This window comes from Rhincodon typus, chromosome 10 (genome assembly GCF_021869965.1).
Source record: "Rhincodon typus isolate 14 chromosome 10, sRhiTyp1.1, whole genome shotgun sequence".
Taxonomy (NCBI): Eukaryota; Metazoa; Chordata; class Chondrichthyes; order Orectolobiformes; family Rhincodontidae; genus Rhincodon; species Rhincodon typus.
The window spans coordinates 37,945,814-37,959,044 of record NC_063341.1 but is presented as its reverse complement, the minus strand read 5'-3'; the positions used below and the strand labels follow the sequence as shown (position 1 = coordinate 37,959,044).

The 13,231-nt window shown below is 37.3% G+C and overlaps 1 protein-coding gene across 1 annotated transcript in view; it reads right to left on the bottom strand.

Moving 5' to 3' along the window:
* The window catches only part of hook1 (hook microtubule-tethering protein 1), a 71,835-nt gene that overhangs the window by 16,641 nt on the left and 41,963 nt on the right, over window positions 1–13,231 (bottom strand). The window contains exons 9-15 of the mRNA XM_048601978.1: window positions 11,196–11,359; window positions 8,411–8,551; window positions 6,569–6,770; window positions 5,736–5,846; window positions 1,438–1,525; window positions 894–954; window positions 288–428 (exon numbers count right to left, since the gene is read on the bottom strand). Of these exons, the coding sequence (XP_048457935.1) occupies window positions 288–428; window positions 894–954; window positions 1,438–1,525; window positions 5,736–5,846; window positions 6,569–6,770; window positions 8,411–8,551; window positions 11,196–11,359 (908 nt within the window). The remainder of the gene's footprint in view (window positions 1–287; window positions 429–893; window positions 955–1,437; window positions 1,526–5,735; window positions 5,847–6,568; window positions 6,771–8,410; window positions 8,552–11,195; window positions 11,360–13,231) is intronic.

Sequence of the window (13,231 nt, the reverse complement as noted above, 5' to 3'; positions counted from 1 at the left end):
ATGTGCAACTCACTGAGGAAAACAGTCTCCTACCCAGTTTAACAACTTTTCTGAAAAGCTTTTTCCCATCATTATAGCACTATGCAAACAATTCTAAACACGTTAAACTGATAAATTAAAGAAAATCACAAAAAAATTTAAAACTTGTGGGAAAATATATATCACAAAGGTCAACCTTGCTGCAAGATGCAGAATGTAAATCAGATCGGTTTCCTTGCATTTAAAATCTCTCATTAGAAATGAGCAGATGAAGAGCAGATCAAGTCATATCAAAATTACATTCACACCTATTTTCGGTCTCCAGCTCATTATTTGTCCGATTTGCATCATCTAACAGCTTCTGCAGTAGTGAAATGCGCTCATTTTCTGATCCCTCTTGTTGCAATTGCAACATCTTGTTCTCATGTTGCAATAAAATAAACTTCTCCCTGCACATATAAATGAATTGCAATGTTACTGTTTAAAGAAATGGTCACAGCATTTAACAATCATTATATTTGTGAGCATTCGCCTATCTTTGCACGAATGTTGGTTGTTGCAGTGTAATAATTATGCAATCAGTTTTAAACAATAAAGTGCAAAACAAAGGGTGAACATTGAGAAAAGTTTGTTGCAAAGAAAGAAACAATTGTTTTAAACAGAAGGATCATTTATTTCTGCAGGGAATGTCCTGAACTCCTGTTTAAATTTCAAACTTAAATGGTTGGTAGCCACAATAAGTTGACAACATTTGATCCAGAACTTCCTAATAAGTTTAGCGCTAATCGTGCCAGAAATTGAAACTGTTCTTACATTGAAAAGACAAGAGGTGTATTAAAAACTTGATTTCCAAACTTCAGTGTTAATTTTAGAGATTTCTATTTTTAGATAGTGTAAGAATGTAAGAACTATACCTATACTCCACAGGAAGAATTTCAGCTGCAAGATGGTCATGTGAATCCAGAGAAAATTTACCTGAAGAATAAAATTTTAAAACATTAACCATTCACTGCTGACAATTAAGCTGTTTTAACATGATAGTTCATTTTACTTTTTGATAGAGAGTACCATTTCACACAAAATCCACATCTAGTTTTTATAAGATGTTACAAAAAAAACATTTTATGCAAAAGAAAGTGTTATGGGTATTGTCACTTTATTAATGGCATCAAACAATGTTTTGAGCATTTACAAGATGTTGTCTGGGCAAGTAATAACATTCTCATGGAATATTATGAGGAAATATATTTGAAGATTTAAAATTATTTGAAAACAAAAATTTGTCGATGATACAACACAAAATAATGCTGTTATGCCAAATCAACTTAAGTTCTGTGATAAATGTATACATTTAAAGCCATTTTAAACTTCTGGGAAAAAAAAACACAATCCTACTTGTTGGTAAACTAAATCTACAGACCACAAGAAATGAACAAATAAAAAGAAACTAATGCATACCTGATTGCAACAAGTGATCTTGCTGCACTTGAGTGCATTTGAGCTCCTCATTGGTTTCTTTAAGAGCATCACGCTCTACTATCAGTCGCTGAAGGTTAAAAAAAAACATAGTTCAGTAAGTAACAGCCATCTGCAAGTCCATCAAGGTGTTACTACATCATTCTCAATGAATGAAAAAGAAATGCAATTAGTGTACGTAAGGCTGCATTGCTGATTTTATAAATATCACATCTCATCTGCTTGATTACACTAGCAGCTGAATTAAGAAATTAAGTTACAGACTTAAATCATTCCAGGACACACATTGTTTGCCACAAGATATGTTGTGGGAATTTTGTAGTAGTTTTCAATCTCTGTGCTAGCTAGCCAACTATCACTTTCTTTTGCTGCGAAGAGTGGCTTTTAATATGGATAAAGGCATCTGCCAAAATCGGGAGACTTATTCAACAGATAAGTCAAGCAACAGGCTGATAGCTATACTTTCAAATTGTAACTTTCAGACAATATCCTAGACACCACTATCGTCATCCTGGGTTTGTCATGTCCCACAGGCAGGGCAGACCCATCAGAGATGTTAGCACAGTGGCATAAGTCAAGAGGGAGTTGCTCTGGGAGTCCTCAACACTGACACTGGACCCCACAAAGTCTCATGGCATCAGATCAAACATGAACAAGGAAATCTACTGATAACTACCTATCACTCTACCTCCACATCCTCTGCTGACGAGTCAGTTTTCCCTATGTTGAACACTCCTTGAAGGAAGGTCTAAGGGTGACAAGGGGACAGACACTGGGTGGGAAATTTCATCAAGGGTGGCTCATTACTTGGATAGAGTTTTAAAACGCATAGCTGTTAGACAGGGTTTGAGGCAGGGAGTGAGAGATCCATCAAGAGAGAAACTTGACCTCCTCATCACAGATGCATCTGTCCACGACAGTAACAGTAGGAATGACGATCACACAGTCATTGTGGAGTCAAATATCATCTTCACATAGAGGATAACCTCCCTTGTGTTGTGTGGCACTACCATTGTACTAAATGGGATAGATTTTGAACAGATCTGACAATTCAAAAGTGGGCATCCTAGCGGCACTGTGAGCCATTATTAGCAAGACAACTGTATCCAACCACAATCTACAATGTCATGGCCCAGCATATCCTCACTTGCCATCAAGCAGGGGATCAACCCTAGTTTCACAAAGTGGAAAGGCATATCAGGAGTAGCACTAAAAATACCTAAAACATTAAGTGTCAAACTGGTAACAGTATAACACATGCAAAATGCTGGATGCAGCATGAGATAATGCTAAGTAATCCCACGGGCAATAGATGAGATCAATACTCTGCAGACCTTTCACATCCAGTAAATAGTGGCTGGAGGAGCAAGCAGGAACTGCTCTGACTTCAATGTCAGGAATTGTCACTGTCTAGTTTCAAAATCTAAACCACATCCAAACCTGGGCTAAAAAAGGACAGGTAACATTGGGTCACAAAAATTCCAAGCAACAACCATTTCCAACAACTAAGAATCTACTTCCTCTTAACATTCAAAGGCATACCATTACTGAATTCCCCCACTATAAAACAGCCTGAGGATTAACTGACCAGTAATTAAACCAAACCAGTTATATAAATACTGAAGCTACAAATGCAGATCAGAAGCAAGGAATTCCGTGGAAAGTAACTCACTTCCTAACTCACTAATGCCTGCCCACAATCTACAAGTTATAAGTTAGGAGTCTGATGGAATACTTTCTACTTGTCTGACTGTGCGCTTATCCAACAACACTCAAGAAACTCAACAGCATTCAAAGCCAAGTGGCCCATTTGATTGGCCTCCCACCCACCACCTTCAACACTCACTCCTTTCCCACCAATGCGCAATGGCCAAAGTGTATACATGATGCATTGCAGCAACTCACCTCGGCTCTTTCTACGACATTTCCAAACATGTAACCTCTGCAATCTGGAAGGACGAGGGTAGAAGATGTGTGGTAACACCAACATCTTCTTGTTCCCCTCCAAGCCACACACAATTATGAACTGAATATATAATGCTGATCTTTCACTTCTACTGTGTCAAATTCCTGGAATTCTTTTCCTAATAGCACTCTTGGTGTATCTACCTTTCGTGGACTAGAGCAGGGTTCAAGAAGGCAGCTCACCACTCTTTCTCAAGGAAACTAGGGATGGGCAATACATACTGGTCGATCCAACATGCCTACATGCCATGAAGAGCAAAGATGTAACCTGCTTCACTGATGCAAAATGACAACTAAACTAGAGGATTAAAATTTATGCCTGTGTCATTAAGCCAGTTCACAGTTTATTGTTGGGAAATAGTATGACCATTACAAAATAAAAATTAAGATTATCCTAATATCAAACTGTGAGGTCCCATCTCAAACATCTAAACTCCTTAAAAAAATAATGGATATATTGTTTGTGCAAATTATACTTTCTTCACAGGGAGAAATATTTCTAATTGATGACTAAATTATTTACTTGGTATTGCAGTTTTCTGCTTCCTCTGCGATTTTTCCTTGATTCTGTGATTCAAATAAGTCCTGAATTTTAATGTTTTCTTGCCAAATATAGAAAAGAATCACTATCCAATTGATATTTGGATAGGAAAATCACTTCAGACAAATATTGAGGCTCGTATTCTATTACACAACTTGTTGGATACTGGTCTGAGAACTATAATACAATACACAATTAATTTCACCGTTCTACACTGTAGCTGCATTCTAATTTAAAAATATTGAAGTACCAAACTGAGGCATGCACATTTTCTCAATTCAGTACTGTAATAACTGTCTAAAAACTTCTTTGAGTTCAACCCCTCTGTCATCATCTTTAGTAAACAGCTTATGTTGTGTTAATATCCTAGCACCACATGATCATGGTATTTTGTTTTACTTTTGCCCAAATACAACACTGATAAATATTATAACAATAATTAGTCAAATTATAAACATACAAACGATAAAATGTTTTGTAATACCATCTTAAAATAATCTTTATTTAGGCGTAACAGCACAATACTTTTCCCCAGATATGAGCTAAGCTGGATTTTATTATCATTCATTGCTACTCAGAGATGATAGTAGCGCTAGGACTTTCTTCTTGAAGTGCTCCTTATTGTGTCACTTCAGATGGTAATAGGGTCTGATCTAATGGGCCGGGATATCAATGAGTCAGTTGTGTTTTTATGACAATACAACATACTTCGTTCTATTTCCTCTGGTACCAATAGGACAATTTACAAAACTTATTCCAGATAATTTCATAACTTGCCATGCTAACAGCGGAATGCATGGCCTTTGACCTGCTGCTCAATAGTGTAGTAGTTAAATTTTACCATACAGAATTCTGGCAACGTGTACCTAAAGGTTCTGAGATGATTAGTTCCCAATTTAAACAAGTGATTCCAGATCCATGGCAATACGAGTGACCTGTATCTATCCAGTGAAATGTCCTGGTAAGCCATTCCATTCTGCCAAACATGATCCAATTATCAAAAAGGAAGAAAACTGGACCACCCATCATTGACATCAACATCAAAAACAATGGCATATCCAGTCCTGAAACCTTGCAAAGCCATCACCACCATCATTTGGGGGTTTGTGCCAAAATTGGAAGAGATGTTCCATAGATTAGTCAAGCAACAACATGACATAGTCCATTTCAATCAAATCATACATTAAAGCCAATATCCCAGACACCGCCAGCATCATCCTATAGTATGTTCTGTCCCACTGGCAGGGCAGGGGAAACAGCAATGTGGTATGCAGTCAGGAAGGGAATTACCCTGGGAATTCTCAACATTTACTCTGGCCCCCATGATATCCCAGGGCAAATATGGATAATGAAACCTTCTGCCACCACTCAGTTGATGAAATAGTATTCCTCCATGTTGAATACCACATTGAAGAAAGATGGAGGTTGGCAGAGACAAAAATTCCCTCACCAAGAGTACAATGTCCCAACATGGCTCATTAGCTGGTCAAGCTGGACAAACCCTAATAGACATATCTGCCAGATTAGGTGTTTGGCAGGTGTAGAGGGAGTATTGGATGGAATACTAAAGTATTATTTATCAATCCTCATACTGATATAGTACAAAATATAACTTAGGAAAACTTAATCAATATCAAAAGACCTGAACTTTATGTACTGGCCAGAAAGGATAAGGAACATGACAGTTCAAACCATTTCAGTAGGTAAGCTGCTCATGTTTGAAGAAGTAAAGAAATCTGACTGTGGTTCAGTCTGAATACTAAAGGGAACTTGCCTCTTTTTCTTTCAATAATGTTTCATGCTTTTCTTCAACCTGTTTCAATTCAAAAGCCAGTTTGTCCGCTCTTCTTACTTCCTCAGACAATGAGTTGTGAAGTTCCTGAACCTTGTAATGACAATAAAGCAAATAATGTTGCAAAATGTCATTAGATTAAATGGCACTGTTGTATTAGATTAGGAAAAGTATGGTGTTCCTCACTGATTCATTTAGTAAATGTACTCCTTCTTATGGCACTGGACCAAACAAACTGAAAATGTTTCAATCACTAACCTATTCCAAGTTAGCTGCTCTCAACGGAGACAAAATAGAGGTGCCACAAGTGTCTATGATCACAGAAGGACAGGCAGTATTTCAGTAAAACAGCTGAGGAACTATCTCATCAAGACAATTAAGAATATGTGACAAATCCTGTCCCTGACAGGTCACATCTCAAGACTGAAAAAATTAAAACTGTTTAATGGCATTTTCATGAAAGGAGTGAATCATATAGGTTGGAGAGGAGAAAAATCAATAAAGAAAGCTACAAAATAATTAGCTCATTAAAATTTAAACGATTCCAGCACTTGGTATTCAATTTCATCTTTTTCCATGTCCCCAGTTACTTAGTTAACTCTCACATCCCTATATCAGAGCTTCTGATTCAGTCTATTTTCTGAATGGAGATTGTAAATCAATTGTAGAAATGTCTAATATTGTGTGACAATGTACTTAGCCTAAGGAAGCTGCTTAATTTTACACTTAAGTTGTTTAAATTATCTGCACAAGCAATGGTTTTTCATGAAACTACATGCTCCATTCAGATAAGGGGATTTATGGCTAATGCTTACTTGTCTTTTGTATGCCTCCAGCTGAGCACGTGCAGCATTAGCTTTTCGGAGTTCTTCCTCCAGGCTGACTGTATTCTGCATATACATCACGTTTTTGTCCTCCAACAATTTCATTTGCCGCTTCAAATCATTGAGGTCTTCGAGTTTTTTCTTGTATGTCTCCACCGAAGCTTCTAGTTTGGTTACCTTATCTGAATAATTTCTGTAAATACAATGATCAGAATCCATAAAATGTTTTCTTGTCTGTAAAATTTCTAGAACTAGCCTTGAATTCTGTTCAGCTTAGAGACCTAATGGTCGTATAAACTACAGTTCAGCTTAAATTTAAACTACATTCTGATATTGAAGTCTGAACATTTGCTTATATATAGCATGCACTGTGTTGCTTTAATAGATATATTACATAAAAATGTTCACTAAGATTTAAAGCATCTTTGATCATAGTAAAACCCAATTCATTCTGAACCCTTTGCTGAATATTTTAGTCTGTAATCAACTGCAATGAAGTTCTGCATGCAAGATCAATAAAAATCACCATATTCAGAAATGAGCTTTGAACAAATTACCAAAAAGTCTGTATGATAAGAGTGAACAAGAGTCAAGTAATTGCAAACTGAAGAAAGGACAATAATCATATCAGCTTAAAGGGACTAATCATCAAAGCATAAAACAAATACTTATTGGCTTTTCCAGATATTTTCCATCGATACTAACAGACTAAATTTATAAATTCAGTTAAAACCTCTAAGCAAATAAGAACTGTGACATAGAAAGAACATAAATAATGTCTCACTATTCTTCTGTGGTCAAATAAAAACACAAAACAAATTACCAATTGAAATAGCAAAGTACTGCAGATGCTAGAAATCTAAAGAACAATGTACAGAAAATACTCAGTATCTATTGAGAGAAATATAGTTGTTAACATTTAAAGTTGACTTTCTTTCATCAGAATACTTTCCATTGAGGGAAAAACAACTTCTATATTAAACTGAAAATGGTACATGCACATCATTTCTCATGATACAATATGGCTAAGTCAACATCACCAACACAATATTATCCCATGCTTACTATAAATTTTGTTTCTGGAAGAGTGACTATTTTGCAAAATTGTGTTTTACAAAATAGCACAGACATCAGGAGGCAGAAAATACAAACAATACCCTATGTTTTAAAAGAAAGTCTGGATATCTGCAATAGGGCTTAATTATCAAACAATCCCTTTAGTAACAAGAACCTATGGTCATCCTAATAAAATTGTTCCAAATAAATGTTTAGTGTAGATGTTCCAATAAGTAATAGTGAAAAAAATCTTGATTCAGTGGTTGTTTGCATTCTCAGCACCAGAAAGCACTGTATTTTGCTGAAAGGTTAATGACAATCTTTCACATTTCTACTTTAATTTACTCTAACTATACTGTCAGCACATGGAAAAGTTTGCCTCAAGTTTCAGTTAAACCTTCCGAGTCCAGTAAAATGCATCATGACAAAAACTTATACCAGAATGGTCAGACCTTTTAAGTTTCTGTTTATACGGACTTCCAGTTTTTCCTCTATCCATCCTTGTGTAATATTATTTTAAAATTTAAATTACAGGACTACAGCAGCTAATACTTAAAAGCAAAATTATGGCGAAGTTATTCATTTATTTATCACATCAGCAATCCAAATAGCAGATATATTTTTTGCTATATAATACAAGGTCACATATGATAGGGACAAAACACAATGTTATTCTGATACTTTAGTTAACGATCATCTTTAGGTTGTAGCAAATCTGTTCCTAATTAGTGCAAATGTAATTTAGATGGAAACTGCCAGCTGTCAATATTCCTTTACCTCATGATATCAATTTCATCTTTCAGAGCAAGATTTTCTTCTGCCAAGCTGTTTAATTCATCATTTCTGTGCTGCATCTCAATCAATTGTCGCTCCAGTTCTTCACAATGAACACGATAGTCATCTTTTGCTGTTTCAAGCCTAAACAGAACGTTAACAAACAAAAATCTTCTTTGATATATACGAAAGAAACCAAGTAATGAAACTTCCCATGTACTGCAACATAACCAGTAACCCTCCTGAAGGGGCAGAATGATTCACTAATTACTATATTTACTATGATATTTAACATTAACAAAGACATTGAAGATTAATTCACATTTTGCAGTGAAGCCATATTCTAATCTTGTAATTCAAAAGACAGCTACAGACTATTCAAGGTCACTTACTTATGTAATCATCGCACTTTTGGAACATAAACAAGTATTGAATTGTACGAATTTTGTGCCGACTGTCTTGTTATTCATTAGTCTACCTTCATTCAAGGTTTCTAAGAAGATTTGTAGCTTGGGTTGTTGATATGGTTGTTGACTTGCTCATCGAGCTGCTAAGTTTGTTTGCAGATGTTTCGTCACCATACTAGGTAACATCATCAATGCACCTGCAGTGAAGCTTCACCAGAAGCGCACTGATGCTGTTACCTAGTATGGCAATGAAACATCTGCAAACAAACTTAGCAGCTCGGTGAGCAAGTCAACAACCACAGTCTACATTCATTTATATATTAGATATATGTAATTTAGGCCTAACTTTTTCATTTGAAAAATCACATTGTACAGATTAAACCACAGCAATCAGTACTATTTGACAAAGATATATACAAATTGTGCAGTGCATTGGAATATCCAGTTATGTCATAGACGAGTTCCCCACCCCAACCTCCCCCATCCTGCCCACACGTGCACACATGCACACAGTTTTTAGCCAAGAATGTGAGATTAGGAAGCAGTACTCCCTTAAATACTTTGCTTCCATACCTACAAAATATGATTTATTTACATTTTTTGCTAAGCTATAAAACAATAATTAAATTCATAAAGGCATTATACATAAATCAAACCACATCTTTCCTGATTCCCTCAGTACACTGAGTTGAAATTGAAAATATTATCAGGAAGAAAGTAACCAACAGCATATATTAGGGAATAAGAGAATGAAGAAAAGGATGAACCACAAAAAGGAAAAGAATAGACTTGCAAATTTATAAATAAAGGATAAGCAGTAAAAGTTGTGTAGAAGACAAAAAATAGAGAAGGCAAAAGGAAAGAAAATAAAACATGGTTTTGAATAGCTTTAACCTAAGTGATGTTTCAGGGAGCTACTGTGAAACAGATTACTTACCAAATTTTTGGCATCAATCTTTGTATTCACTTTGCACTGCTATTTAAAGTCAGTACAGTGAAAGCCTGTTTTAACCATGGTTCAATGTATTACAAACTTGATTATAACAGAGGAGTCTCATGGCTCCTGATAGCGGTACGGTATTTATTTAAAGCTTAATTTTGCTAGCTAAAAATCATTTTCTTAATGTGTTCTACCTATAATGTAGTCTCACTTTTTGGACACCAGCATCTGCACTATAACAGACTTCCACTGCACAAGACAAACGTGGAAAAAGAGTGAAATATTCAGTCAGGATAGTGGGCAGATATGCAAGACAAATGGAACCTGAAAGAAGAGAAACAAGTAAAATGCAGAGACAGAGCCACAAATATATGGAAAGAATTGAGACTGGGGACAAGAAAAGGAGTAAGAGAGTGATTTAGATAAACCAGTCTTTAGACAACAAATTTAAGTCAGATTAAAGAATTTGATTTCTGTATTTTAAATTGTGAACTTACTTTTAATTAATGGATCTCATGTCATCCACAAAGTCAGGTCAAAACAAACCTCTTTCATTCCCACTTGTGCCTCTTTCATTCCAATAGTTTTAATGTAGTTAAAAGGATGGGAGTGTCTGCAGATTCTGGAGCTTAGGAAGCTCGATCTAGTGATTTTAGGCTTTGTTGACTATTTTATACAAGTTAAAAACAGGTTATGATGGCAGGGAAAACATTATAAAAAAACAAAGGGAACAGGAAATCTTGGAAAAAGTTAAAAAGAAGACAGTGAGATGGGGCTAGGGAAAGGGATTGAGAAATCAACAAGAACTTGCATTGATATAGGACCCTTATTGCTGTACATCATCCTAAGGCACTTCACAGGTGAGTTATCAAACAAAATTTGCTATCAAGACATAAAGGAGATATTAGAGCAGGTGAAAGGGGTAGGTTTTAAGGAATGTCTTAAAAGAGGAAAGAGAAGTAGAGAAGTCTTTTTTGGGAGGGAATTGTTAAGTTTTGTAGTGAAAAATAGGACAGGATAGGGCTTAAGCAGCTGAAGGCAGAGTCATTAATGTCACAGTGATTAAAATTGGAGCTATGAGTTGCACAAACACATGGCAGGAGGGGTTGGGGGCGGTGTTTTCAGAAAGAAGAACAGTTAGATCCGTGAAATGTTTCTATCAAAAAGATGAAGCAGAATTGAAGGGAAGGAAGATTGGGCAAGTAGCTCTCCCAAGTTTACTGTTATCCAATAGGAACATCAGGAATGTATGCAGCTGATGGAGCTGCTGGAATCGTGTTGCAGCATGTGTTAGTTTGAAGATTTGAGGCTTCTTATGAAGCATTTGTGAAGCTCCATCTTGCAGGAGAAATGTACAGCTCCAATGGTGATCTTCAAGTAAAGGTATAAAATACACATCACAAATTTAACAAATTTTAATGAATACAACTGAATCATATACCTGTAGTTTTCTTCTTGTAATTGATCCAACTGAAGTTGGAAGTTAATGTATTTCTTGCCAGCGAGGCTGTGTGGATCATCAAATGCATCCAATTGGTTTATCCTCTCTGTCATAAGGTCATACTCAGCCAATAAGCTATTTCTTTCCTCCTGCAATGTAGAAACCTAGAAGCAGAGATTTACGTATTTTATGCTACCTTATCAAACAATCAAAAATACACATTCCCAGCATCTGATTCCATCTATGGAGATAAACATTACACTCATGGTCAATGGGATCTTGTAGCCAGTTTCAATTACATGGAGGGGTTGGAAAGTAAGTTTCTGGAGATTTTGTTCTCGTTAGCCATGGCAACTTTCTTATAATGCCGCTTCGAGAGCACAGTGCACTCAGGGACATGTCCCAACTTGTGGACTGGACCAGGCTGTCAAATGGTCTCAGTGCTGAATTACCATTTTTTTTGCAGAGACAAGCTGAAAGCTTGTCAAGGTTGTCAGCAGTCCTCAGTCAAGGTAAGGGAGATATCTTTCGCCCAGGGAATGTCAGCACAGTAAGTCAAGGGCAGCCTCCTATACTAGTCTGGGGGGATGGGGGTGAGGGCATGTTGGTTAGACATGGTCAGTCAGAGTCAGGATCCTCAACATGTAAGGAGCAAGAAACTGAATGTCCAACAGCCCCAATGCCCAGCTTGATTCTTTCTGCCCTACTGTGGGCTGGAATGAGAGGGAGGCAGGTATTAAACGAGTTTAAAGTGGATGGCACAGCTGTTATTGTTGGTCCAGGGAGAGAAGTGACCCAAGTGAGTAAGTACACAGCGCAGAGATCATGCAGAGTTAGTGATGTCAGGGGGTGGGATTGGCGTGGATTAAGGCAAGTGAGGAAAATCTTGCAGGTAATAGTGAGAGGAGCAGAGTATGAGCCTTGGTGAGAGATAGATACAGTTGCACAGACAGAATAAATGTAAGGTATCAGAGAGAAGATGGTGACACTTACGCTGATAGAGCTTTCTGATGATTAGTAAGATTTGCATAGTAAGGAAGGAGATATCTATCTCATCCAGAATGAGAGACAGCCCAAGCGCGTACATAGTTCAGGAATTTGGTGGAAGCATGGGAATTCAGTGCAGAGGGGAAGAGGTACTTTTTGCTTGCTTTTTTTTGGCTCATAGTTTGTAAGGTTTTTTTATTTAACAGAATAACTTTAAACACAGGATCGGGGGCCAGCACAAAAAAGTGACATCACAGGTAAACTGCAAGCTCATTAGTGGCTATCACCAACCAATTTAACTATTATAGGTTACTTTCAGATTGAGGGTAAAGAGGGGAGATACTTAGGGACAAACTAAAAGACAAAATTTTTGAAAATCAAATTAAGAACTAGGTGATTAAAACAAAGATGCCAGGCCAGATGATGTGTTATAACTGCATGGAGTCAGAGCTGGTGGGCCCCACTGTGGTTCACAGTGACCAGAGTTGATGAGCTGGAGTCTGAACTTCAAATGCTGCAACACATCAGGGAGGGGGTGAGTTACCTGGATGTTGTGTTCCAGGAGGCAGTCACAGCCCTTAGATTGACTGCAATGAATTCAGTCAGTGGTCAGAGACAGAAGGGTGTAACTACGAGCGACTCGGGTTGAGGGATCCAGAAGGCAGCGCCGAAGGTACCTCAGCCCTTGTGCTTTACTAACAGGTTTAAGATCCATGCTCCCCGTGTGGATGAGAGTGGGGGCTGGAGGGAGGATGAGAAAACTGGCCCTAGTACAGTGGTACAGGGAGCCATTCACGAGGGGGCAGAATAGAGAAATGTAGTCATAATCAGGGTTGGTATAATCAAGGAAATACACATGTTTCTCTATGGCCAGGATCCAGAATCCCAAAAGGCTCTGATGTTGTCTGGTGCCCAGTTTCAGGATTTCTCATCTGGACCGCAGAGGGGTGGGAGGGGAAAGATCCAGTTTTTATGGTCTACATAGGAACCAATGACGTAGGTAGAAAGAGGAAGGAGGTTCTGTTGTGGAATGTGAGCAACTAGCAGCC